Source organism: Halyomorpha halys, unplaced genomic scaffold, assembly GCF_000696795.3.
Source record: "Halyomorpha halys isolate HHAL.00 unplaced genomic scaffold, Hhal_1.1 Scaffold619.1, whole genome shotgun sequence".
NCBI lineage: Eukaryota > Metazoa > Arthropoda > Insecta > Hemiptera > Pentatomidae > Halyomorpha > Halyomorpha halys.
Window position 1 is genome coordinate 497,587 of NW_027110189.1, and position 26,390 is coordinate 523,976.

Below are 26,390 nucleotides of genomic sequence, written 5' to 3' on the forward strand. Positions count from 1 at the left end.
CTTCTCAAAGAAGGAAATGGCGGTGGAAATAAATAAATAACAAATAAACTTTATTTATGATTTTGGTATTGAATGTATCATCATTATTATATATTTAAATTAAAATTAAAAAATGATCATCTGGTTTTATTTCACTTAAGTTCGTAGGCTTTGCTGATAATTGAATATCCTATAATAAGAACATTTGGGAAGTTTCGAGAACTATCGAACATTATTATTTATTTATCACCCTACCCTGCCTATTAGACAATACGGGTGTTCGCATATGACAAACATTACATAGCTGTGCACACAGCTTGCTCTTCTACTGAGGCCTTGCTGGTGTAGCTTATTCCCTCCTACCCAGTGAGAAGTGAGTAGAGCCCACAGCCTCCTTCCACTCGTACACGGTCTTGTAGTGCGGGTAGTTTTCTTTCTTCATCAGCTCAGGAAGATCGCTCTCAGTCAGAACATAGAATCCTGTTTCCCTCACCATCTTGGCTCTTAGTGCTAAAACTATTCGAGATATTCGAAACTATTAAAGATATTCCAACTATCGAATATCTAATATAAACATTTACGGGTTTCCATGGGAACCTCCACAAAAAAAACAAACCCTTTTATGGTGGCTATTCCCCTCAGAGTTATCTATAATTGAATGTATACTTGTTCTAATTGCTCACAATGGCAACTAGTTATTTACAAAAATTTAAGGCTCTTTAGAAAAAGATTTATTTTGCGAGACATGGTAATGATGACATAGGGGATCTCAAAACGTTTATTTATTACTTTGAAAACTCGAATTAGAAATTTTGCAAGATATTAATGCTTCCACTTACTAGCTATTCTATATATCGGTAGGTGAAAGCAAAAAATCCTCTATAAAAATTATCCCTATTCCGTAATAAGGGATGTAAAACTGTTGTGCATTGAAGATGTATTTTAAATTGCTGATTATTGATCAGAAATAAATTAATTTTGTACTACTCGAATACATGAAGGGTTAGGGGTGCAGTTATCAGTAAATGAATACTGTTACTAGACCAACGGTTGTACAAGGAGGTTATTGGGTTAGAATCACGCTCCACTGCCAGATTTTATGTCAGGAGTCAGTAGCATCATGCCTTACCAATGAGCCACCCACTCTCATATAATTATTCTTACGAACAGTTAATGGTTTATTTGCAAAGATTCTTTATGTTTAAATAGACCCAATTAAGGTCTGGTAGGACTTCTGTGCCCCGTTATTATTCCTGACACGCGGCTTGGTTTCCCGGACTCCCCTCTCGGCGACACCAGTGACATAGGTACATTTTATTTTTTGCTGGAAGGCTAACTCGATTCGAGACCCGCTGACAGAGATAGGCTCAGACAGAAACAAAAAAAAAAACTCGGCTTTGCAATTTGCTTTGAAATCCAGCGCGGGTAGAATTAATGCCGTAATAATGGAATTAGCCGGGCCGGTGTGTTTGCGGGAGGGGGCCCCTTTGCATAATTGCTCCTCCGCTACGGTATCACTCAGTCGATGTCTGTATCGATTATTTCTATTCTAATTAATCCTAATATTGATTTCAATATCCATCTAATGGGGTATATAAAAAAAAATAACCGTTTCTCAAATTCAATATATCAAAGGACTGTACAATCAAAGGGCTTGATATTTTAATCCTATTTAATACTACCAATACTTAATAATGCCTTTAGAGCATTTTATAATCTTGTTTAATCCTATTCGACTTCTTCAAAACAAGCAATTTAGTTATTTCTTTCAAAAAAGAAACATGGCAATTTACTACGAAATTCTCGTAATTTTAAGGCATATTGGAAAAAAAAAATCACAGCCACTGAAGCAACTCTTGAAATTATTAAATATAAAGGGGGAGGGGCCTAGCCCAGGCGCGGTGTTGGTTTAAAAAAATTAGCAGTGGAGATACATACAACGTTAGAAAGGAATAAGGGCTCCGTGCGAATCAGTAATGGATGTTGATGAGGTTCTGCAGGATGATGTGAAAGTATTCGCGAACTTGCAAGGGAATGTAGCGAGTTACATATCATAAAAATCAGTGAAGAATAAACTGACTTTATTCTAACATATTTACAAGAACTACTTGTTACTGTTACTTAGTCTCTATCTTCTTACTTAGCTATCTAGTCTTGGAAATATATATGAACACTTGAGAAGAGGGGGTACGAAGAATAGTGAAATAGGAGAAGGGGTTTGGACCAATCAGATAATTTAGGAAATTAGGCGGAGCCTAGAGAGCCTATGAAATTAGAAGTAAATATCTGGGAGGGGGTAAAAGGCGTGACTAGAAGTTGGGTGGCCAGACTTCTAAGAAATCGGGTGTGAGAGACCATGACCTAAGGACTTGTGTGAACTGACTTACATATGTTAACCATAAAATAGTTTGACTGATGCAAGTCCATTGCGAGATGACACCTTATACCTGCTTAAATGTCAGCCCTTGCTATTGACACAGGATACTAAGGTTCTCAAGGGTACCAAGGGTCTCAAGGGCCTTCTTAGAACCTAGTCGTTTTTATTGGGTTCCTTTTCTATAAAATTGTAAGGGAATGTGAACATATGGAACCATACGTCTAAAGTGACTGAACCTATAGTAGGGCAAGGGGCAATTGTTTGTTGTTTAAATTTATTATACCGGTTCCTTAACTAGCGTGTCGAAAGATACTGTTAGTCGTCACCTACTCTCCATGGGGAAAAAGAGCAGTAGACTGATCCCTCACGAACTTACTACTCAGCATTCAGCTAAGAGGTTAGAAATTTGTAAAAAAAAAAGTTTAAAGAACTTCATGGGTTCGAACTCCTGCCTCATCTACCATATAGTCCAGAACTCGCATCATCGGATTACTAGTTTTTTCGATCCATGGCCCATTTCCTTCAAGGAAAAAAATTGGATAATTTTGTGGAAGTTGAAATTGCGGCCCAAGAGTTCTTTGACAGCCATTCCAAAGAATGGTATCAACGTGGGATCGAGCAATTGACTGGCAGATGGCTAATGACGGTTGATAAGAATGGACTATACTTTGAGTATTAATTTATTTTATATCAAAAAATAATAATACAAAGATTTGGTTAAAAAAATGTTGTTTATTTATTTTTTTATGCACCCCATTAAGATCAGCTATTAATGTATCTTATTACACTTGACAAAGTATCTGAAAAGTTATACGGGAATTATCAGAGACTCCATCTGAGATGATTTGGTGAGAGTTTGCTCTAATCAATATTGTGTATATACTCTTTGTGCTTCATTTCGAAGTACTGCATTTCGAAGGTTCAAAACTAATTATCAAACAATTTTTTCGTCAAGATCTCGAATGTGTATTTTCCATTTGAAGTATAATTCCAAAATAAAGTGAATGATGTTTTCCCATTTACTACGAATCTTCTTTAATTAACTATTCACCTAACAGTCTCAATAACTCACATTTGTATTTCTTTCAGATTTTTTTATTTGATTCCTTATTAATTAATACTTCAGATTGAAACAGAGATATCAACTGCCAAAAGAAAACTATTTATTGTTAACCAACGTTTCGCCCCATTTTGAAAGGCTTCGTCAGGGCTGTCGTACAAAATATATGAATTATCTGTAATTTATTTACAGTGTTTGCTTTTTTTATTATTAAATTTTCTAAATTCCTTCATTACAAAATAAAGATATATCGATATATAATAATATCGACCAGTGTAAAAAGGAAATAGTCTACATTCAACTATCAAATGTCAAAGACTAGAAGATAAATAAAGTTAAAAGGGTGTAATAACCTAGATGTTGATCGCCATGAATAAAAATCTAATCTAATCTAATCTACAAAATAAAGAAATATTCCTAAATTATATTTTTACTTAATTATATAAAATTATATTTTTTTATATATTGCAATTTACAAATGCATTTATATAAAAATAAAGTAGTATCAAGTAAATTTGATGCATGACCAAGATTGAGTGATACAGGCATGTATTGAAACTACCAATTGTATAGCACTCTTAATTATATTTTGAATAGTGTTATTTTATTCTAATATAGTACAAACCAGAATTATGGTGCGAAAATTTTTTATTTTTCTATTGCTATAAAAATAAATATTATTAGGCTTCTTAAGATGGAAATAACGATTATTATCGATTTTTATTTTTTTGTTTTTTATTTATTTTATTTTAATTATTTTTTTATTTTTTTAAAGTTTTATATTTTTTATTTTTTTTATTTTTTATTTTACTTTTATCATGCCATAGGCGTTGATGACCAGAGGGTTTTACGCCTTACAACGAATATTATCTTTCCTCCTGCCAAGAAAGAACGGAAATTAATCAAATTAATCCTGAATTTGATTGTTGTCAAGTTGTTATTTTGATAAGCAAAAAATAAGTATTCATCATTAATAGTTTGAAAGAGAGAAAGGCTTGTTAGGCCAAAACTTATTTATAACAATGGTAAATTTTATTCTATTTCATATACCATACACGAAAGATATAAAAATAAATAAATTATCAGCCCATTTGAACATAATTCAGAATTAAATTAATGAAATTGTATCTTTAGCCAAAGGGCTTTACTGACTCCATCACGTACTGTGAGAACGGTAAATAAAATTCTGAGCGGATAGTATTAAAGAATTATAAGCAAGATTTTAAAAGAGGCGAAATTGGTGTAGGTCCCTGAACGGTACTATATCATAGCCTGAGTTTCGTGACTTAATTTCATAATGGCGACCCCCCCCCTTTGCAATATTACCATATATAATTACCGTGGGGACCCTGTTATTACCCCCTAAGCAAAAAAAAAAACACCCTTTTTTAGATGTTGTTGGAGGCCACTGACGTAACGTACACAATACTCTCGACGTAGCCCTCTCGATTCATGCCAAGGAGAACTTTCGCTGAAGCTCATTTGGATGGAAATTAGCGGCTCCACCTAGCGGGGGAATCTATAAGGCAATTTTCAGTATTATTAGCGAAACAAAAATGAGCTTATTTTTTATACCGTTGACCATTAAGCTTATGAAAAATTCATGCCTGGTTCATAAACTTGCCCCCTGTTGGCGCGGAATTTTTATCAGATCCTCAGGTCATAAAGTATATTCCACCTCCCAAAATTATGAATCCTATTATTATATTTATTTATAACTTAGATACATAATTATATGTATTAACTGAAAGGGTAAAAAAAAAAAAATTCAAATAACCAACAAATTGAGTACAAAAATGACGAAGAGTATTTGAGAAGATGGTTGGTGTGCGGTCTGAAAATATAAAGAAAAACTTATTTTTTTGTGCCGACGTTTCGACGTGAATTTTAGGCCTGTATCAAGATTAAAAAACAAAACGAGATAACAGCCATTATTCAGAGAAACATAAGAAAGTAAAAGAAAATAATAATAAAAAAACATGGAAATATACATAACCATAAATTAAATAGATAGTAGTTTAAAATGTTAATGTAAATTTTTTTATTACTTGTGTATTTTATTATGTTAATTCCATTATCCATCATTTATATTTTCTTCCGCGTCTTTCATTTCTTTATTTACTTATATAACACTATTTTTCTATTAGTATTAATCATCTACTATCTACTTAATTTATTGTTATGCATATTTCCAAGTTTGTTTATTATTATTTTTATATTTCTTTGAATTTTGGTTGTTACCTCGTTCTGTGTTTTTTAACTCCGTCAAAATCAATCAAGCTGTTATGAAAAAGATTCATAAGAATTGTTTTCACGTAAACAAGTATATTAAATAAAAAAACTTTTTAGTAATTAATCTAGATTATATTCATAACATATGTAATCTCTTAGGTAAATTACATATATTATTTCATGCTGATATGTTCTATTTACAATTTGACGCCAATAATTTCAAATTAAGCACAGGCTGTTTCCGGTCTTGAGATCCATCATCCTTTCCCCCTCCCACTCCTGCAATAAATCACGACATGGAAGACCTTAGAGTAGTAAGCTGATCCATGAAAGCAATTACCAGAGGTTAGCATGCGATATCCTCACGGCATAAATCCAGAGTCCCAAGGCGTCCTGGAAATTGGCAATACTGATTTGTAGTTCCCGTCTTCATATTGAAATGTCATGTCGTAGCTTTCTGTATTAGTTAAAGAGTTCCATTACTTCATCTTCTAAAAGAAAAAGAAAATCATTATTTTCTATTAAAATATTAATAAGGACGTTCCACGTTCACTACAAATCGTGATAGTACGACAGCAAATGTTAAGTTACACGATCATAGTAGCTGCGGTCACTTTACTCTCAAATTTAGTTATTTCAAATTAGAGGATGAAATTCGGATATTAAAGAAAATTTATATATGTGCCGGTAGAACCCGTTTAGTTCAGGGGTGTAGTACTTTCTTTCAAAGTACTGTTATTGACCAATGGCTGTGCAAGAAGGTGATCTGGTCTGAATCACGCTGAACCGCCAGATTACTCTATGAAGTTGGTTGGTCCAAGAAGGGCTCCAGAACACACCTGACGTACAGCTAAAAATTATAAATAAATATAATCTACAAAAATTTTTGGGAATAAGAGGAAAATATTTTTCCAAGTTGTAAATACATTTCTGGAAATAAATGTAGTCGTATAGACGTATTATATACCGTTGGGAAGACAAAAGTTTTATTTATTTCATGGGAAGTTGTTAGTTCTTTTTATATTAAAATGTTGAGTTGAAAAATAATCTTGCTTTAGAATATTATCAATATTCTATTTTTTGTACGATGTTTTGGACTTTTCCCATCTTCAAGTGCTAGTATTCCTACAATTATTATTATAGGGACACAATTATAAAAATTTTTATGTATTCAATTAAAAGCATATACTCCATTTTAGCATATGTATGTATTCATCTTTCTCTTCAGCACAAATCAATGTTAAGTAAAAGTTTTCAGAAATAGTGGAGAAAGAGAACCACTTTATTCAAAAAGCAAGACAGGTAACTGCATACTAAGACTAGTTGAATAATTGCTTATTATTCTTATATTACATAGGCAGAGTCAGTAAATATTAAAATAAATAATAGTAGTACATACTTTTTCTTAAATTATTTTTACAGTTCTTTTTCTATATATATTTCTTATAATATTAATCTCTTTTTTTTCTATTATTTACCTATCTACATCTAATTCTCTGTCAGTATAATAAATAGTCAAAATCCCATATACAGAAAAAGTGGAGAAGATAGTCGGGGGTGCGGTCAGAAAAAAACACTAATAAACAAAAAATATTTATTCGTGTTGACGTTTCGACCTGAGTTCCAGGTCTTCATCAGGGCTATAAACAAAATGTGATAACGTCCATCATTTAGAGAATCATAAATTTAAAAAGAAATAAAAAACGGTTGATTAATAACCATGGAATTAGACAGTAGCAGATTGATAACAATAAAAGATGAAATATAATATTATATAGGTAAGATGCTATGTTCAATATGTTGATTCAGATTGTTTTTCAGTTTTTTTAGAAACTACTTACATTTCATACGTATATAATATTATATTTCATACTCCATTTTTATCAATCTGCTATTGTGTAATTCCATTGTTATTAATCAACTAATTTTGTTTTCAATTTATTGTTATGTATATTTCCAAATTTGTTTCTCTGAATGATGGTTCTTAACTCTTTTTTTGTTTTATAGCCCTTACGAACATCTGGAACTCAGGTCGAAACATCAGCACGAATAAATAATTTTTTGTTTATTAGTGTTTTTTGCTGACCCCATCCCCTTCCTCTCCCCCGACGATCTTCTCCACTTATTAATCTACAGTCAACTATTTATACCTCATATATAGAAAAAAGATGTACATACAAATCCTACATGGTCATGCATTAATATTCTATTCAAATCCAAAAGCAATACTCAACATACATGCATATAAAAAAATTAGTACATTTAAATAAAAGTAAGAAATATATAAATGATAATTATAAAAATGTATAAATATTTAAAAATAAAGTGTAATAACGTAAGCCGTTTAATACAAAATAGAACATAAAAAGCCGTAAAAGGTAATGAAAACCAAAAAATTAAACACGAATTTGTTAAACTGGTGTGAGCATGTACATTATTTAAGTTTTTTCTTTTCGCTATGATAAATTTTTACATCTCACTATAATTAATTAGTTATTAAATAGTTAGTTTCCTCTTTTATATATAGCCTATATATGAGCATATGAGATAACAGTTCATCAAAAAATAAATACAGTATGTAAAGTTTAATAAAATGTTATATTTGTGCCTAAAAAAAAAATGTTTAAATTTGCAATGAGAAGTATTATTGAAAGTAAATGGAATGCTCATTTGGAAAAGTGGTGCTGAAACGTAATGGTATAGACATATTTGTTCTGGCAGGAGCGAGGAGTAATTTCAACACAAAATTGAGTGGTAAGTGAAAATTGCGTGATGCGAACTCCGTACAAGATTTTTAGTTATGTAAATAAAATAAATATTTAAAAATTATATATTTATTAAAAAAATTTATGGGTTAGATTATATCTTATAGGGAGTGCCCTTATAATAATACGAGAAGAATCTTATGACTAAAGAATGGTATATTCCTTTTATGATGTTCCACGGGGTTAGTTGCCGTTTTACGAGCTCTAAATCCGACGTAGGCTGTATTAGGAGATCCCCAACTGCGACTGTTTGCTGAGCCCCACACCCGAGTCCTGGGGTTATCTTCATCCCCCAGGACCTCTCTCTCTCCCTTCCCCCCTCTCCCTTAAATAAAGAAGCCGACACGAAGATGGACCACTTCCAAGAACCATCTCCCGCCGGTGCACCAGCGCCAAAAACAATAGCCAACACATGTATCATAAGTTGGCCCCTGCAGCCAACTCCTTTTCCTTTTTAATAAACTTATTATTATTTCATTTGATTCCGTCGCCGCAGTCCGTAGCCCCTATGCGGTGGTGTGTGCATTCTAGGTCAGCCCCTGGTCGAAGGCCATACTATAACCGTTTCTATGCAATGAGACCGAATTGGGTTACATCGCCATGACCTCTCCTAACAAATGACTGCCATTTCGATTTAAATGGCTCTTCTCTCTCGTGACCATTCCTGGGAATAAATTTCCGTTTCTTTAACTTCCGGTTTCTGTTGTCAGTCGACCAACCACTCGTCTTTATGTCTTCTTTTGTATTTTTCTTCTCTTGTTTTCCAGTTCCACGGACAGAGGGAAATTATAATTTGACCCACATTTAGCGTTTTAATATGTTTAGATAATATTTACAATACTTCTTTTTAATACCTTCCTTTTTCTTTTTTTACTTAATTTTGTTCCAATTCAGTTTCTATGTGAAAAAAACAACAATTATTCGGATAATGTGATGATAACATACAGGAATAAGACCTTCTATACAAAAAAAAATTAATAAATTATATATTTAAATCTGATTACAAGACAAACGGTCGTACAAGGAGATGATTTTGTCTGAATCACGCTCGGCTGTCAGATTTTTACATAATGAACAGGAGCCAATCTAATGATTTCTTTGATGTTTTTGTTGCACGCACTCTGAAAATCTAAAAGTTAATATGAAAAGATGCACATACTATATATATACATACTATATATATGATATACAAAATCATATGTAATTTATTAATTTGAAAAATTAAATTAAAAATGATATGATCAAATCGGCTTGATGCCAGAGCCTCAATGACAGGTGATGTAAAATGAAATATTTTAAAAAAAGGCGAGGGAGAAACCAATGAGGTGTCAAAGTTGAGTTTTGACCAGGGATGAAAATCCAGTTTATTGATATATCTTGTTTTGTTTTTTTAGTTTATTTTTTTAGTTTAATTCTTTACTTTGACAGTATATATGTTTATCTTGCTTCTTAACCATTGTTGGTATAATGTTTTACAATATTTTATTAGTTATAATTTAGCTAAGTGTTATTAGTTAATAGTTATATCTTAATCGATAACAATACTATTGTTTATGTCCTTAGCTAAGAACGAGCTAAGAAATTTCGAAATTTAAAAATAAAAAGTATTTCTTGCCTTTTACTGTGCTGTTATTTCCACATATCTAGATCCTCCTATATCTTTATCACCGAAATTGTTGCCCATTCTACTGACTATATATATATTCTTTTTTTTCGTATTTAATTTTATAGTTCTGCCTTTCTGTCCTGCAGTATCCTTTCTAAATACTCCACTAACCCCTGTTGAAGAGATTCGATACTTAGGACTTCATTTTGACAAGACTTACATGGAATCCATATACAAGACTGAAACGACAATCCAAACCTTCCAATCATTACAATCCAAAATCCTACGTAAAATCATTGATGCTCCTTATTACGTTACACATTAACTCATTCACAAACACCTTAACATCCTATTCGTTGCAGATTTGGCCCAAAACAGATATGCGTATTTTCATTCCAAACTCCTTACCCATCCTAACCCATTAGTTCTTAAAATCTCATCCTTAACAATCCCATATAATCCTCCGAGGCGTCTGAAAAGAAGATTGCCTCGGGACCTTCCAATTTAAATTAATGTTTGAAGTACAGCCAACGAATGGTTCCTTCCCAAGATTTTCAAGTGTAAATAAAACATTCCGCTGATTTACTTATTGTATTTATTATTTGTACAGTCGTAAATTGCATTAAATTAATAAATAAAAAATGTTGTAGTACATAAATTATTCTCGTTTTCACTTTACAGTACCAAATCATCAGTATACAAAAGTACAGATATTTTACCTCTCAGAGTCAATCACTTTCCATACCAATTCATTCTAATAAAATATCTAATTAAATTAGACAATTGAGAGAGAATCACGTCTAAACAAATATATTTATTGTTAATTATTATTTATTATTAGCTTTCTCTCCATCCATAGTATCATTCTATTTTTTCTACAGTTGTTATATGCTTTCAAATAAAAATATTTGACTACAAATATTAATTTTAAAAATATTTTCTATCATATTTAAAACTTCAGAAATGGCGATTTAATCAATATTTAAAAAAAAAATTAAATAATACTAGAAATTCCTATTAGGTTTATATGCCTCATAATTATACACATGAATCCCTCAGAAGGGCAGAAATACATATGATCCTCCCCTTCCCCTCTATTGAATGATCATTTTCCATAATATAATTGTGGAACTCATCGGAGCCGTAATAAAGGAACCACAGCCAGTAGTAATCGATAGCCCCCTCAAATATCGATAACTCGCCAATTATCGAATCAGATTCATCGCTCCCTACTCGCTGTAAATACTGCAAGTTATGAGCCCATCCTTCCCTTTTATTATGTTAATAACTGCCCTATTTGTCCCCTCTGTCTCCCACCGGCTTAATTAGTGATTATCGATTCGGGATTTATTCACAATCGATAGGACTGAACCGAGCGGTGGTGATTATTATATTTTTAAGAACCAGGCCAAGGGATTTGAATTATCGATTTTATTTCATCATTAATACCTTACTGCTATTTACCTCCCCATTTTTTATTAAAATATTGATATTTTTATTGCTACTCGCAGACCATTCCAATGATATCTGTTCACTGGAATAGGTATATTCAAGCTTGTCTTTATTTTAATTATTTTCAAAGTCTCTAAAATGAGGCATTGGTTTTATTAACAATATTAAAATATGTAGTTTACCTCTAGAAGAATTCTCGTATTAGCTATGTTTTCCTTCTTTTCTTTAAACACAAGCAATATCATGCTTATTCGTATAAATATCATAATAACATTACTATCATAAATAGGAGTACCTAACTAAATAAACGGATTATGTAACAGTATGTTTATGTATGTATCCAGCACATTTATGACAGTAATGATCATAAATATCCTGTAACTTTTATTGTAAAATTTATTAAAACTAATAATAATTATTAAAATAACTAATAAAGTTTTGGACCCTGCGGATTCAGGTTACATTATCCTAACTTGGAGCCAATATATTGTAAATAAAGAGCATTAGACTATTTTAAAAATGATATATAAATAAGCGATATCATGATCCTTAGTATGTATAATACAATATTATTAAGAAACTCTTCAAGTAACAGTTACCGTAAAAAGTAATTACGTTGCCCCATTGGAAAATATAACTTCAGTTTTACAGTTGTTCTGGCAATGGTCAGATTCTCCACTCAAGTTGAGTGTTGCGGCTTTAGCGCACTTGCTCAGCCTCCACTGACTCACTACCAGTGATGCGGCGAGAGGGATGCGCTGGGATCTTTTGAGTTCTGCTCTACATGTGTGAGGGCCTGGGGGATAGACTGGGCTCAGGAATCCTTAGGTCGATTGTATAAATCTTGTATATTAGAGTGTAAATGTGACTAGAGACTATATTATTTTATCATTATATTATTTTATTTATTTATTTTTCATACAGATAATTTGATTATGTTCATTTTGTTAATTCTTTTGTTTGTACATATTTTAAGAGAGTTTTTTTTATTTTTTTTTATTCATTTATTTATTTTAATATGTATGAGATCATTCATCACTATTACCTATTGCCCACAACTGTGTGGCAGATTGTAATATATATCAATAAATAAAAAGTATTATTTAAAAAAAAAAAGTTTTACAGTTAAGTTTCAGCTATCTGTAAACTTATATTAACTCTAAATTGTAGGGCGTACACTAAAAATAATTAGTACGAACCGGCAGGCCTGAAAAATGTTTAAAATATTTTATCCATACAACTAGAAATTAATATTTCTAACTACGAAAGTTAATATTTCTAAACTCCTACGAAGATAAACGTCATAATCTACTTTATTTTACATTTAATAGCTTTGATTTGAGTGCTTGAACATAATACACTATAGTCTAATGGTTCTTTAGATATATTTTTCATAAATCAAACTTTTTGTTCCGATCAACTAGAAATCGACAGTTTGTGAATTTATTTTATCAAATAACATACTACTCCCAAGCCAAAATCATAAAAAATCTTTGTAGTACATTTAACTAGCTTTAATTTGAGTGCTAAAATATATCTTTACGTCTTGTAATTCCTGAGATTTATTTTTCCCAAAATAAATTTACTAGCAACTTATTTTTCAGTACATTTATTTATGTTGGAATTTAAAAAGCTATATCTCTGGAAATTTTGAACGTAAATAGCTCAATAAGGCTCATGTTTTAGCAAATTTACTCTACTTTAAATGATGGCCTCTTAGATCTTCTGGTTTTGTTGGTAGTTTTAAAGATATTGAGCTCAGAATGAAAAATTAATTTTTTTTTTTTAACGTTTTGAAACTGCTGGCATTTTTAATCCCCATACCTATACTTGGCAGACTCATTAATTTTGACTAGTAATTATACATTGTATTCAGGGAATTAATTAAAAATTGGGGTAAAATAACTGCCTTTTTTCTTATCTTAGGCTCTTGTACTATATGCAGTGGAGATATCAACCTAACAATGAAGTTAAAGAATAAATAAGGTAACAAAAATATGATATGGTAAACAAAAAAAGTACGTTAGCTGAAATGGTTAATTAATCCCATATCATTCACTGTGACTCTGAACTGTATTTAGAGGGTATTTACTTTCGTATCTTCGTGGAAAGAAAACTTTAAATCTCTTACAAGAGAAAGAACGGAAAAGAAACCTATTTATCAATTTTCTGAATTTATTAAGCTAAGAGCTTTTTCTCTCAAAATATATACTATAGATATATCCGCAAGTCGTAACAAAATTAGTTTAAAAGGGATAGCAATTCAAAATGGAAAAAGGAATGAAAGCGAGAGCGTCATGTAAGTTTAGTGCCATTCTAAAACAATTAGGAAGATGTAGAAACAAGGAAGGAATGGCTAACAAGAAAAAAGCTGTTTGTGAATGTACTCCACTTTAATGGATTAAATTGAATAAGGAGGGGGGTGTACCATTCCTCCGCGCCCCCCGCCCGTAGAACAGAAATGGCATTTTTTTTTCCCTTGCCTGCCCTTTATTGACTATTTCAGAAATAGTTATCGTTTTTGGTAATTGCTTGTGGCTTAGGTAGTATTGAAAGTTCCTATCTCTACAAGGATTCGCATATAGCTTCACCTTGTGTAAGCAGTTCAACATTTTTTGTTTAATTATTTTATAATCAAAAACAATTTTGATCCTTTTTTTCTCTTTTTAGAGAACTTTTATTCTTTAAAATTTTTCCAACGTTTCGGCCCTCAGGCCATTCTCAAGGATACTACCTTCAATATTGATGTCATTTCTTTTTAAAAATCTTAAAATTGCAGGATTATTGCCTTTGTCCCATATAACTTTTTCTAAAAAATTTTTTCTTAGATTTAAAACATTTTTTACAACACTTTTCTTCCTTCCTTAACTTATCATTAACAAATTTTTAATTTTAACTGAATTCAATAATTTATATAAAACTATCAAATACAATATTTCTAAATAATCCTGTCTTCCTTGTGTCTTGCATATTTTTTTTTAAAACTTTAAAATTGTGGTTCTTTTAAAATGTTGAAAAATAAAGAATTACAGCTTTGATAATAGGAATATAAAATCATTTAATATAATCAGCATCCTTATATATTAGACAATCATTAACAAGATTTTAGATTTTTAAACAGGGTATTTTGATTTTTTATGAATATTTGTATAAATATAAATATTTATTATCGAGTTTGTTTGGAATCGAAGATTAGGTAAGATTTTGATCTACTAATATTATAAATTAAGCAATAGATTTAATATGAGATGTTTTTACTGCACAAATATCCGGCATCTAGTGATAAATTACGAAAATAATATCCATTATAAACCAAATACACTTATCGCCTTGCCAACGGGCTTAAAGAATTCCTTTAGTTATTGAGTTAATCTAAGCCTAGAAGCGGTCCAATAGGCTGAGGCTATGAGGGAGGAACCTAAGTGGCTATTGTTATCCTTGCCCCAGCACACCCCCCGATGTCGACCAATCAGCTACAAGAATGCAAAAAGTCGATCCTCCAATAGGGCCCAGGTAATGGGAGCCAGACGACAATGTGGCTATGTTTAGCGAAGGGGATCTCAGCGCCTTGATCTGTTTTCTTTTCATCACAGCCGCCATCCCGGAGGAACACGTCCTTTGTGCCTCTGCCTGGACAATGGCCCCTTCATATCTGTCCCCACCCATCCCAGCCTTCCCTACTCCGTCGTCTGTTTTTCTTTGTTTATCTCTGTAATTTATAGATTATCTGTCTCTTATTTATTGAGTAAGTTAAATTATTTTATTTTATTAATTAGTGCACTATTATATTAAAAATAATTATTGATTTAATTATATTATTTCTATTTCTTGAGATAAGGTAATTATTTATTTAAATAAATCAAAACTTGTATCCTTTTTTGTCTCCACACTTTTTATTTCAACAGTCCTACGTTTCGGCCATTTTAGCCATCCTCAAGGACATCTTCAGTTATAAATTCTTCTCATATTAAATTTAAAATTTCTTTTGCTGGCTATTCTTCCCAGGTCATTCATTAATCATAAGTTAAAAACCTATTGTTCTATTTAAAATCATAATTATCCAAATCTTCTTATTTTAATACTATCCACCAAAATTACTAACCATATACACAAACCATTTATCGTTATATATAGAAATTTTAAATTTAATGTGAGGAGAATTTATAATTGAAGAGGTCCTTGAGGATGACTAAAATGGCCGAAACGTAGGACTGTTGAAATAAAAAGTGTAGAGACAAAAAAGGATACAAGTTTTGATTTATATAATAAATAATTATTAATGTTTTGTTAAAAAAAAAATAATTATAATTTTCTATGTGTTTTTTATTGTGAAATCCTTCCTATATTTCCCCACTACTACGTACTTTTTTTTAATCTACGTCTTAGAAATCTTTTTCCGTCTTCAGGATAGTTTTGATGGAATTTTATCATCCCAAAAAATACGTATCAGTAATCTTCATTTTAATCCCATTAGTTTCAAAGTCCTAATCCGCGTATAATATTTTGCCAATGTAAAATTTTATAAATCGGATGCTATTATATTATGCTAAGAATAATTTATGTTCATGTTTTTAGTGTCATTTTTATAATTATTAGTATTTTGAATATAGTTTGGTACATAAATAGCTAAATTTTCTGTTCTTTTTTTTTTTGTTTTTATTTTCCGAAATCCCAACATTTTAAAAATAAAAATTGTATTTCTTGTAATGCTGTAATATTCCTTTGTGTTATTATTATTTTTGCAGTTATTCCCACATTGAACTAATCTAGTTCTGAGTTTTTTAGATGTTTCCTCTATGTATATTTGGATCCAATCTTGACAGTTTATTTTGTAAATCCATAACTTTTTCATGTTAGTTAGATATGAATAAATGAACAGTTAGTTACTATTGTACATCCCTAAGTCAAGCCTCATCTTTAGGTTTATTATCTTTAAATTTCTACAAATAACTATAGTGTGTTAATTAGCAATGAGTTTCATAAATATATTAGTACCATGGATTGATAGAAATATTTTTTCTATTTAACTCCTTATCAACATGTCGTTTATTTTATGATTATTTTTTAAGTTAATTATGTCATATATAATAAATTATATAAAATTACAAAATTTTCATTTCAAAATATTTCAATTTTGTTATACTTTTATAATACGTCTAATTTTATCTTTTCTATTACAGAGACTGCAGGGTGGTGAGAGACCCACAGACCTTCAAATCAAAGGGATATGGCTTCGTATCTTTTGTCAAGAAAGCCGTAAGTACTAAATGAGTTTAAATAATAATTTTTAATGAAATTTTGTTTTATTATCTTTTTTTTTCTGACCTCTTGAATTCTTTCAAGATGTTTCTAGACTAATAAATTATTATTTTAAACAAGTTACGAGATATACAACATGAAAATCAGAGTTGTGCCACTATGAAACTAAAAGCTAAAATTGCCATGAATACGATATTTAATTATCAATGGTTCATTCATGAATAAGGGTCGTAACCATGGCAATCTTAGCTATAAGTTTTAGGTACAGCTAATTTTTGCCCTGCTGAAAATCGTCACTTAAATTTTATATCAATATTTTATGACCATAATAAAAAGTTGAGAGTCGCCAAAGTATGCTCACATTTTGTTTTTGATTTTTTGAATAATTATTATTTCTCAGTCACTTTTTTGTTGTAAATATTAAGTATTCATAAAAAATAATGTTTAATTTTTTTTTCATTAAATCTATATATCAGAAACAATTATTCGTCTCCATCAAACTTTATATTTTACAGATCAAACATAGGACAATTCATTCAGGAGAAAGTCGAAACGTAAATTCTCCTAATTTTGGTATGTCCCATGAAGATAAGAGCGGATAGAGTTTTTATTTAAATTAAAGGGGACCTGTTATTATTTATCTAATTTCTGGCCTGTGTCGTCCCTTTTAACAAAAAAAAATTCTTATGAATAGTTGGAAATATCTTATTTAAATGCAAACTTTATTGAATGAAAAACCTACAGTCACTCATATATTCTCTCTAGATAAGTCGCAAAAAACAACTGAGGATTTATCGACCTCTGAAAATCGATATTCATACTATAAAATAAACTTATGTAATTTGTCACATAATGGCCGCCCAATGATCCTTATCGTTGAATGGATAGTCTTGATAAATGAACGACTCACTGTATAATTACCTGAGATCAGATAGGCAGCGAAATTAGAAGTGAAACGAGATCTGATAGGCATTGCAGGTAATGTGAGTAGATAATTGTCTCCAGTATCTCCTGGATAATAGCCTACTCTTCTACAAATTTTAATACACAGGCATAGTCACACACATACACACACACACATATACAGACATGCGCGTGCGCGTTCTTGAACTCCTGTTAACCGGACGGACTCCAGGTTTGATCGTTTATTGTGTAGTGTAGAAGTTTCAAATTCAAAACTCTTAATAGTTACACTGATTAATTTAGTTTTTTGACTTACGTAATAACTATATATGGATTTTACTATTCATTTTATAAAAAGAAAAAAAAAGGCGGATTACGTACAAAGTACAGATTAATAATCACAGCAAAGTTACTTTTTGAGTAAGTCTTTTATTTTATTTGTTCAGCATTTACCTAAATTACATTGGGCATGACTATGAGGACAATAAAATATCGATACGTTGCGTAAATGTAGTTGTTGCCATAGTTATTCATTTCTAAGTTTTAAATTCTAATTCCTAAAGATTCTTCAATAATGTTACTCTTACCCCTGTCGAAGAGATCCGATACCTTGGACTACCTTGGAATACATCTGAACAAATGATTAACCTGGAATCCTCACACAAGACTGAAAAGACAGGAAACTACATGTTCGATTTCGAATATTACAGCAATTACTAGACAAACGATCTTAACTTCCAACTGATCCATTATTTTCATATGGGCTCCAAGCCACATTGGCATTGTTGGTAACGAGCTCGCAGACAAAGCTGCCAGAGAGGCACTCACGCTCCCTGGCCGAGGCACCGCCGTTCTTACCCCATCAGAACTCAGTACTCCCCTTAAATCACAAATATTAGAAAAATGGCAGGCCAAGTGGGATGAAAGCTCTCCCAGTAAATTAAAAGAAATAAAACGATCACTAAAACCATGGTCGACATCCTACCGCAACAGCCGCAGGGAGGAGGTTGCTCTGGCCCGCTTGAGAATAGGTCATACTCTCCTCACGCACTCTCACCTGATCAGAAAACTGCCACCTCCAACGTGCAAATGTCAGTCCATTCTTACGATTAGACATATTTTCGAAGAGTGTACTCACTATTTGCCAACAATAAACAGGATAGGACTGACCCCAAATTTATCCGAAACTCTCGCAGATGAGGAAGCTAAAATTACACGAGTATTTGAATTTTTAAAAGCACATCGCCTTCTTTATAAATTAGAACTCCTCTTCGATTTTTATTTATTTTATTTTATTTTATTTTTTAAATTATTTTTCATTTTTTTTTATTTTTCTATTTTTTATTTATTTATTTATTTTATTATTATTATTTTTTTTTTACTTTTATCATCCCATAGGCGTTGATGACCAGAGGGTTTTACGCCTTTAAGCAACAATCAACAACAACAACTTCCAACTGATTACAAAACACTGATCTACCTGACTGTAATAAGGCCAATCTGGAGATATGGAGTTGAGCTTTGGGGCTCAACAAAACTTCGAATTCCTCTCCTATTCAATCCTTACAATCCAAAATCCTTCGTATAATCCTCAATGCTCCTTACTTAGTCACAAATAAAATCATACATAAAGACCTTAATTTTCCCTATGTAACCGATCTAGCCCGAACCAGATATCACTCCATTCCTGACAATCCTCCTAGGCGCCTGAAGATGGCCACGAGACCTGTTAATATAAAATGACATTAGAGTGCTACCAATGGGCGGGTATTTTCTGTACACGCCTGGAACACTCCATTTTGACTATGGATCAAATTTACTGAATATATTATATAATATACAGTTGTAAATTTCAATAAAGATATTAAAAAAATATAATCTGGTTCATATCCATTAAAAAATATTGTCACCTCTGGAGAATCAAAATAAATCCTGACAAATACCACCGGATCATTTTTACTCTCAGTCGTAAACCTCTACTTCCCTGTCGTATAATATATATTTTTAATATCTCATTAACGCCTGTTAAACAGATTCACCACTTAGAACTCCAACTTGACAAAAGACTTCCCTTTACTAAACAGTAACGTCAAGAAACTGCTCTTAGATTTCAATCACTACAGCACCTACTTGACAAACGCTCTAAACTTCACATTTAATAATAATAATAATAATCTTTATTTATTATGGGATTGATCCCTTTAGAAAAATATATAGGCGTCAAAATTAGGCTTAGAGTAAAAATGAAAATACATAATAGTGATGAAATTACAAAACGTCATAAAATAAAATAAAACAATGAATTTCAAAAGATACAAATAAACAACAGTAATTAACAGAATATATAAAATAATGATGAAATAAAATAAAATTACATGTCATACCATAAAACATAAGATGACTTCTGATAATAAATACAAAAAAAAAAAAAAAATGAACTAAAAAATAATAAATGAAAGCATACAATTTCTACTAATGTACATACTTATAATTCATTAAATATAGAAAAGGTATAAAGCTTTTTTGAAACTTTCAGTTTTTATTCTTCCGGAATTGGGTGGACAGAAGATAGTTTAAGATACGGGATTTAAAGTTACAAATAAACTCATCGATAAAGACCACAACTCACTGCAGATTTGGCCCGAAATAGTTTTACCTCCTTTTATTCCAAAATCCGTACCCACTCAAACCTATTAGTTCATAATCTGTTATTCTGAACAATCCCTGATAATCCTCTGAGGTTTGAGAAAAGAAGATGGTCCCGGGATTTTCTAATTTAAAGCAATGATTGGGTGGTTCCTTCCCAAGATTATCATGTTTTCTGAATAATTTATTTTATTTTATTTTTTATTTACAGTTGTAAATGTCAATACATAAATTTTTAAAAAAACCTGGCTCTTATGCAAACTGGTTTTAATCCACTAAATAGTACTAGAAAATTGTTCGGGTTTTACTGAGCCATAACACATTGCATGATTTTGGAAAAGGGCAATACATAAAAACAAAATTATATTCTGTTTTCACGAAGCTAAGCATCTGTTTACTTGAAACAAGGTAAGATAAGACGATTAATTGAGTACATCGTCGCAATATTCTGTACAACCCCTTCGACGATGTTTGTACACTGGAATGTGAAAGCCGCGTCGAGCACAGGTAGCGAAGAGCAGATACACTTCATGTCATGTGTAATTGGACCCTTTACTAATCACATCACCTCCCCTTCAGTGCCAATCCTCGTATAGGCTGCTTCCGCAATACTGTTGTTGCTTTGGCATCGCATTTCAAAGGGAATGAATCCGTCTCTCTTGTCAAATGTTAAAAAACAACTGTTTTGACATTTGATAGGTCTGATCTCCGCAGTCTGAAATCTCAATTCAAACATAAAAACTTATATTCATCTTAATTATAGATACTTGCTATTTTTTATTTGCTGCCAGTGTATTTTGTAAGAATTGATTAACGTTAAGAAATTATAATATATAAATTTTGAGAGATAGTTGACCGTGGATGATAAATGAGGAGAAGATGGTTGGGGGTGCGGTCAATGAAACACAAATATTATAATTTTATATTTTTTATTTTTTTCTAAACTGACTGTGGTTGTTATCTTGTTTTGTTTTTAGCCCTGAAGAAGGCTAGAAACTCTAGCCGAAACGTCGGCACATTAAAATAAGTTAGTCATACTTATTTGTGTTTCATTGACCGCACCCCCAACCATCTTCTCCTCATATAATATATAAAATCTTAAAATAAGTTTTATATTTTTAAAATAAGAAAATTTGTTGTACACAATTCGGGTATATTGTTTGGAACAGTTTGGTGTCTAAAATCAGTACATAGGAATAGTTTTGTGTAGTCACCTTTTTATTATTATTATCATTTCTCTCTTTCTCATCATTTCTTAAGTTTTCATTGTGTAGTACCGCCACGAAATAAAAGTAAATCTCACCCCCCTCCTCCTTTTAGCCTTTCAAAATTCAGCCTCAACCATCCCATTAATCCTCCTAGAAGGTTGAAGAAACGGCAGTGGCCCTGAAACCTTACTTCATATAAATAGTTTATTTTCTTAAAAATATGTAAATCATAAAATTCTGATCCATTTTACCTCCAAATTAGATTTATAAATAGTAATAAACAATTTATTTTGAGATAAGACATCGGATCTGCAACCGTATGTTTCAATTCAGTAACTTATTAAGTAAATTAATTACATGAGGATTCCATAAATAAAATACACCTCGTTATTTATTTTAGTCAGTAAAAAGAAATGAAATAGAAACTGTACATCTTGAAGTTTTTCCTTCACTCCTTCATTTTAATATTATTTATTAGATTTTAACTTTTCAATCATTTAAAATAACAACATAGTATTTATGGTAAAACAAAATAAAGCAATGTTAGCAAAATATGGTATGGCATTAATTCTTCAAATATTGAACAATTAAGCTCTTTCCTGTGCTGCCCGTCCTACATAGATACTAAGATCTCTCTAATTAGAGTATTTTATTAATTTAAATAAAAATTCTAGAGAGCAGGTCCCCTGCCCAAAATATTTTTAATAATTTATTTACGGCTATTTACAACTGTATAAATATATATACATCAAGTAAATTGGCTGTAAGGGATATAATGAGATGATACAACCATGTGAAGAATCTACCCATTGAACTGTAAAAACATTTTTAGAGGAGATCTCGAGGCCATCTTCTTTTCAAACGCTTAGGATTATTAGGTAGTAAAAGAGAAGACTGGTTAGAAAGGAGTAGGTTTGGGCGGTTGGGAAATTTATCATGGAAGGGTTGGTATCTGGTTCTGGCCAAATCGGCAACATATGGGACATTGAGGTTCTGATGGATGATTTGATTAGTGACAAAGTAAGGAGCATTAAGGTTTTTAAGAAGGATATTGGACTGTAAGGATTGGATTCGGGAGGAATTCGATGGTTTAGTGGAGCCTAAACTCCGTATTTCCAGTTAGGTTTCACACTTAAATTGAGAATTCCACTCTTCACCGGAAAATCTACCGCATTGTACCAAATCAAAATTATTGTTGACATTTTTTAAGATTGCTCTTTTTTTTCAGATTGCTTTACGGTATGTCTGATTGTGGTCAATCTGTAATGTATATCGGCATTCACTCGACGTATTCAGATCAATTCCATAAGATTAAATATTATATATTAATTATATTAATTATTTAATTACGTTATTCATATACCTCTAAACTGAAAGTATATGCATACAATGTATTGTTATATATACATTATGTATTGTATATTTAAATTGAGGAAGACTAGAACCAGGGCTGCTATTGAGATGCTATCTAGAACGGGGAAGTTGCCCTAATGTAGAGGAGAGCGATAAGATACACCTGATTATCGTGCCTTGTCTCTGAAATATTACCCCGTCAGCTTTAAGAACTAACTCTGTCTCTCGAGAGATAAAGAACTTTCTCCTTTCTCTACCTCTAGTCGGCTCAATCCAGAGCAGTCTCTTCTTCAAAGCCAGTCATTATAATGAATGTCTCTGGTATTTACTGATTTTGTCTAAAGACGTTTTATACAATCATATTGCAATTTAAAAATAAAAGTAAAATTTATACAGTCAAAGGTATTTTTTTGATTTGAAACCAACTGGTAGGCGCATCATACAAATTCCACTTGCCATCATTAGATGAAATTAATCCTTGTTCATTTTGGATGTGTATATGTTATTGGTCGGGATGACAGGATATTTGCCTAATATATATTTATATTAATTAAAATTATTTGAGTTCTGTTAAACAATTATTATTATTGAATTCCTTTTACCAATTACATATCTTTAAATTTACATAATATTGAAACCATTGAAAACATATAATGTAATAAGGGACTGGTAAAATATCCATTCATAAACCACATAATGGAACTAAGTATTTATTTACATTTTGTACTTGATTTGATAAAATGAAGGATGCTAGATTTTTATTAAATTGTCTGTAGCCATGAAAATTCCTATTTATAAGGTTATCCAGGAATCAAAAACTATTAACAACTTTTTTCGTACCTAGCACACGACAGTTTAACTAAAGATAACAAACCCATGTATATTGTATGGAGTGAGATAAGGTGTTTTCAGCTATTTCTGATTTCCCTCTCAGTTTAAGTCGGTTGGATGAGAACAGTTTTCTCCGTTATTCATTTATCAATTTTTTTTTTCATATTTATCTATTGTAATTATACCACTACTGAAAATGAGTTATAGTTGATTTCTTATAAACAAAATCAAAGGTACTTTAGAAGATTTTTTGTTGATTTAGATATCCATAATGAAAATGGTATATGTTGAAATATGTTATTTTTGTTTATGAAATGTGCTTTGAAACAAAAAAAAAATTTTTTTAAAGGTATAATATTATAATAACTAAATAAAACCAATAGAACTAGGAATCTATAAACTATTTAAATAGGAGATCCTAGTCAGACGGAATTTAACCATGTCAGTAGTGTATATTGTATAAGGTAATATGGAATTTGTAAATAAACACAAGCTTTGTATTTTATTCTATTCCTTAAGCTGTGTTGTCTCATTAACCAGGAAAAATATATTTAAAAAAATATTCATTCATTTTAAAAAATAAAATAAATAAGACATTATTCCAGCTACATCTCGCATGTCAAAAAAGAATGTGTAAGCATTCAATTAAACATTGAGATGAAATGTCTTCAGACATTACTACCCAATATTGTTTGTGTAGACTACAACAATTTACATGATTTAATGAATTAACATAATTCATTAAATTCACATTTAAGCCTTAATACTTTTAACTTAATATAATCCTTATAGATATATGATTTTTTAAATATCTTGTGAGCAATTTTATTTTTTCTTTATTAGCATTATTATCTTTAATAGACCAACGAGGAAAAGTCGAAATGAAAATCTTCTTTAAGGGGAATGATCCTAGTATAAAAATAAATAATATTCTGTAGAACTCGAAAGCAAGATTTATTTCATGTATGTTTAGAACACGACTCCAATCAGATTTGAAAATATTGCATCGAAATCTCAGTTTGAAAAGTCAATAACTGTGTGAGAGTCTATCAGAGCAAGAAAATCACAATAGCAATTACAAGCAAAATCCAAAGTAGGACGTTATCCTTATGTCTTCAATATTAGTGAAAGTCTAAAATGATGACTTTAAGCCTCTAGAATCAAATTTTTAAACTTAAAATTTATCTTTCGAAATATCTTCCCAGATAATACTGACCTACAAATGGCAAAATAGATATTTCATTCAGTTACTCACTCATCAGGCTAGACATTGTTCCTCATACAGGTGCTCAAGAATGGAACATGGCGATTGTTTATCCTGAGCAGAGAGAGGAACAAGGTCGCCCCTGATCAGGGATGTAAATGAAGGCCTAAGGGACTTGGCATTCTGTTCAGGATCTGGTATTCCTGAGGATAGTAGATGGACGGGGAACGAGGAACACTCATGAATAGTAGCCGATCGCAACGAGGGGATTTTTCTTTATTTTTGGAGATGGTTTTCCATCAGGAGAATGGAGGCAAGAGGTAAGGGAAAAAGGAAAAGAAGAAAGGGATTCAATTTTCCGACGCAGCTGAACCCCTATTACTTTGATATGAAATGATTCGATACAATTCGCTATGGTGTTGGCTGATTGTTTCGCGTCTCAAATTGGTAAAATATAATTCATTAAAATAATTATAAAAATTATTTTAATTATTTATAAAAGGGAACTGTATATGAATTAGAAGGAAATGAAAAACAAAATAGTTTTAATTATCTACCATTTCAACCCTCACTGCATGTTTTCATCGCGGCTAAAAGTAATAGATATTATGTAAATAGAGCAGATATAAAGCAAGGGGTATGAGAAGACTATATAAATAAATTAACATAAAACATAAACCAAAAGTAGTAGGATGTGAAAAATGTAAAAAAAAAAAAAAAAAAAAAAAAAAAAAAGAAGACATGTCAACTAGCATAATTGTGAGTAATTAACTAATAAGAAAGAATGATAGATTAATTAATATAAATAGTATATAATGTATTAATATAGATTAATAAATCTGTTCTATAATATACATTCTGTTTTATCATTATAATCGTAATATATATTTTTTTGTATTCAAATTTAATTTCCTCACATTTTTTTATTCATGTGAGGAGGATAGTTTTGGGATGCGGTTGGTTATGATACACAAATTAGTAAAATGTATTTATTTGTTCCGACGTTTCAACCTGAATTTCAGGTCTTCTTCAGGGCTGAAAGCAAAACACAAGATAAAAATCTTAATTCAGAGAAAAAAATTAAAAATAAATTAATAAACAAACTTGTAAATATATATATAACAATAAATTAAGTAGATAGTAGATGATATTAGCAGAAGATAAAATGTAACGCTGTAGTGAAAGTAGTTAAGAATCATATAAAACAAATAATAAAATAGGTCATTAAAATTTTGACAGTGCTCATGTAAATAAAGTATGAAATATAAAAAAAGGTGCGGGAAAAAGTATAAATAACAAGTAATAGAAATTAACATAATAAAATATATAAGCAATGATTAAAAATATATAGTGACAAAAAATAAAATTAACATAATAAAATATATAAGCATGATTAAAAATATATAGTGACAAAAAAATAAAATAAGTATAAGTAACGATTATAAATATATCAATTGTGACAAATGTGAGAAATAAAACGAGTAACAAGTAAAAAGTAACAAGCTAAAATAAATA

At 30.8% G+C, this 26,390-nt stretch overlaps 1 protein-coding gene across 2 annotated transcripts in view; it reads left to right on the forward strand.

Moving 5' to 3' along the window:
• The window catches only part of LOC106684799 (nucleolysin TIAR), a 511,771-nt gene that overhangs the window by 326,260 nt on the left and 159,121 nt on the right, over positions 1–26,390 (forward strand). For both annotated transcript variants that reach the window (XM_014427074.3, XM_014427075.3), the window contains exon 3: positions 16,652–16,727. In XM_014427074.3, coding sequence (XP_014282560.1) covers positions 16,652–16,727 — 76 coding nt within the window. The remainder of the gene's footprint in view (positions 1–16,651; positions 16,728–26,390) is intronic.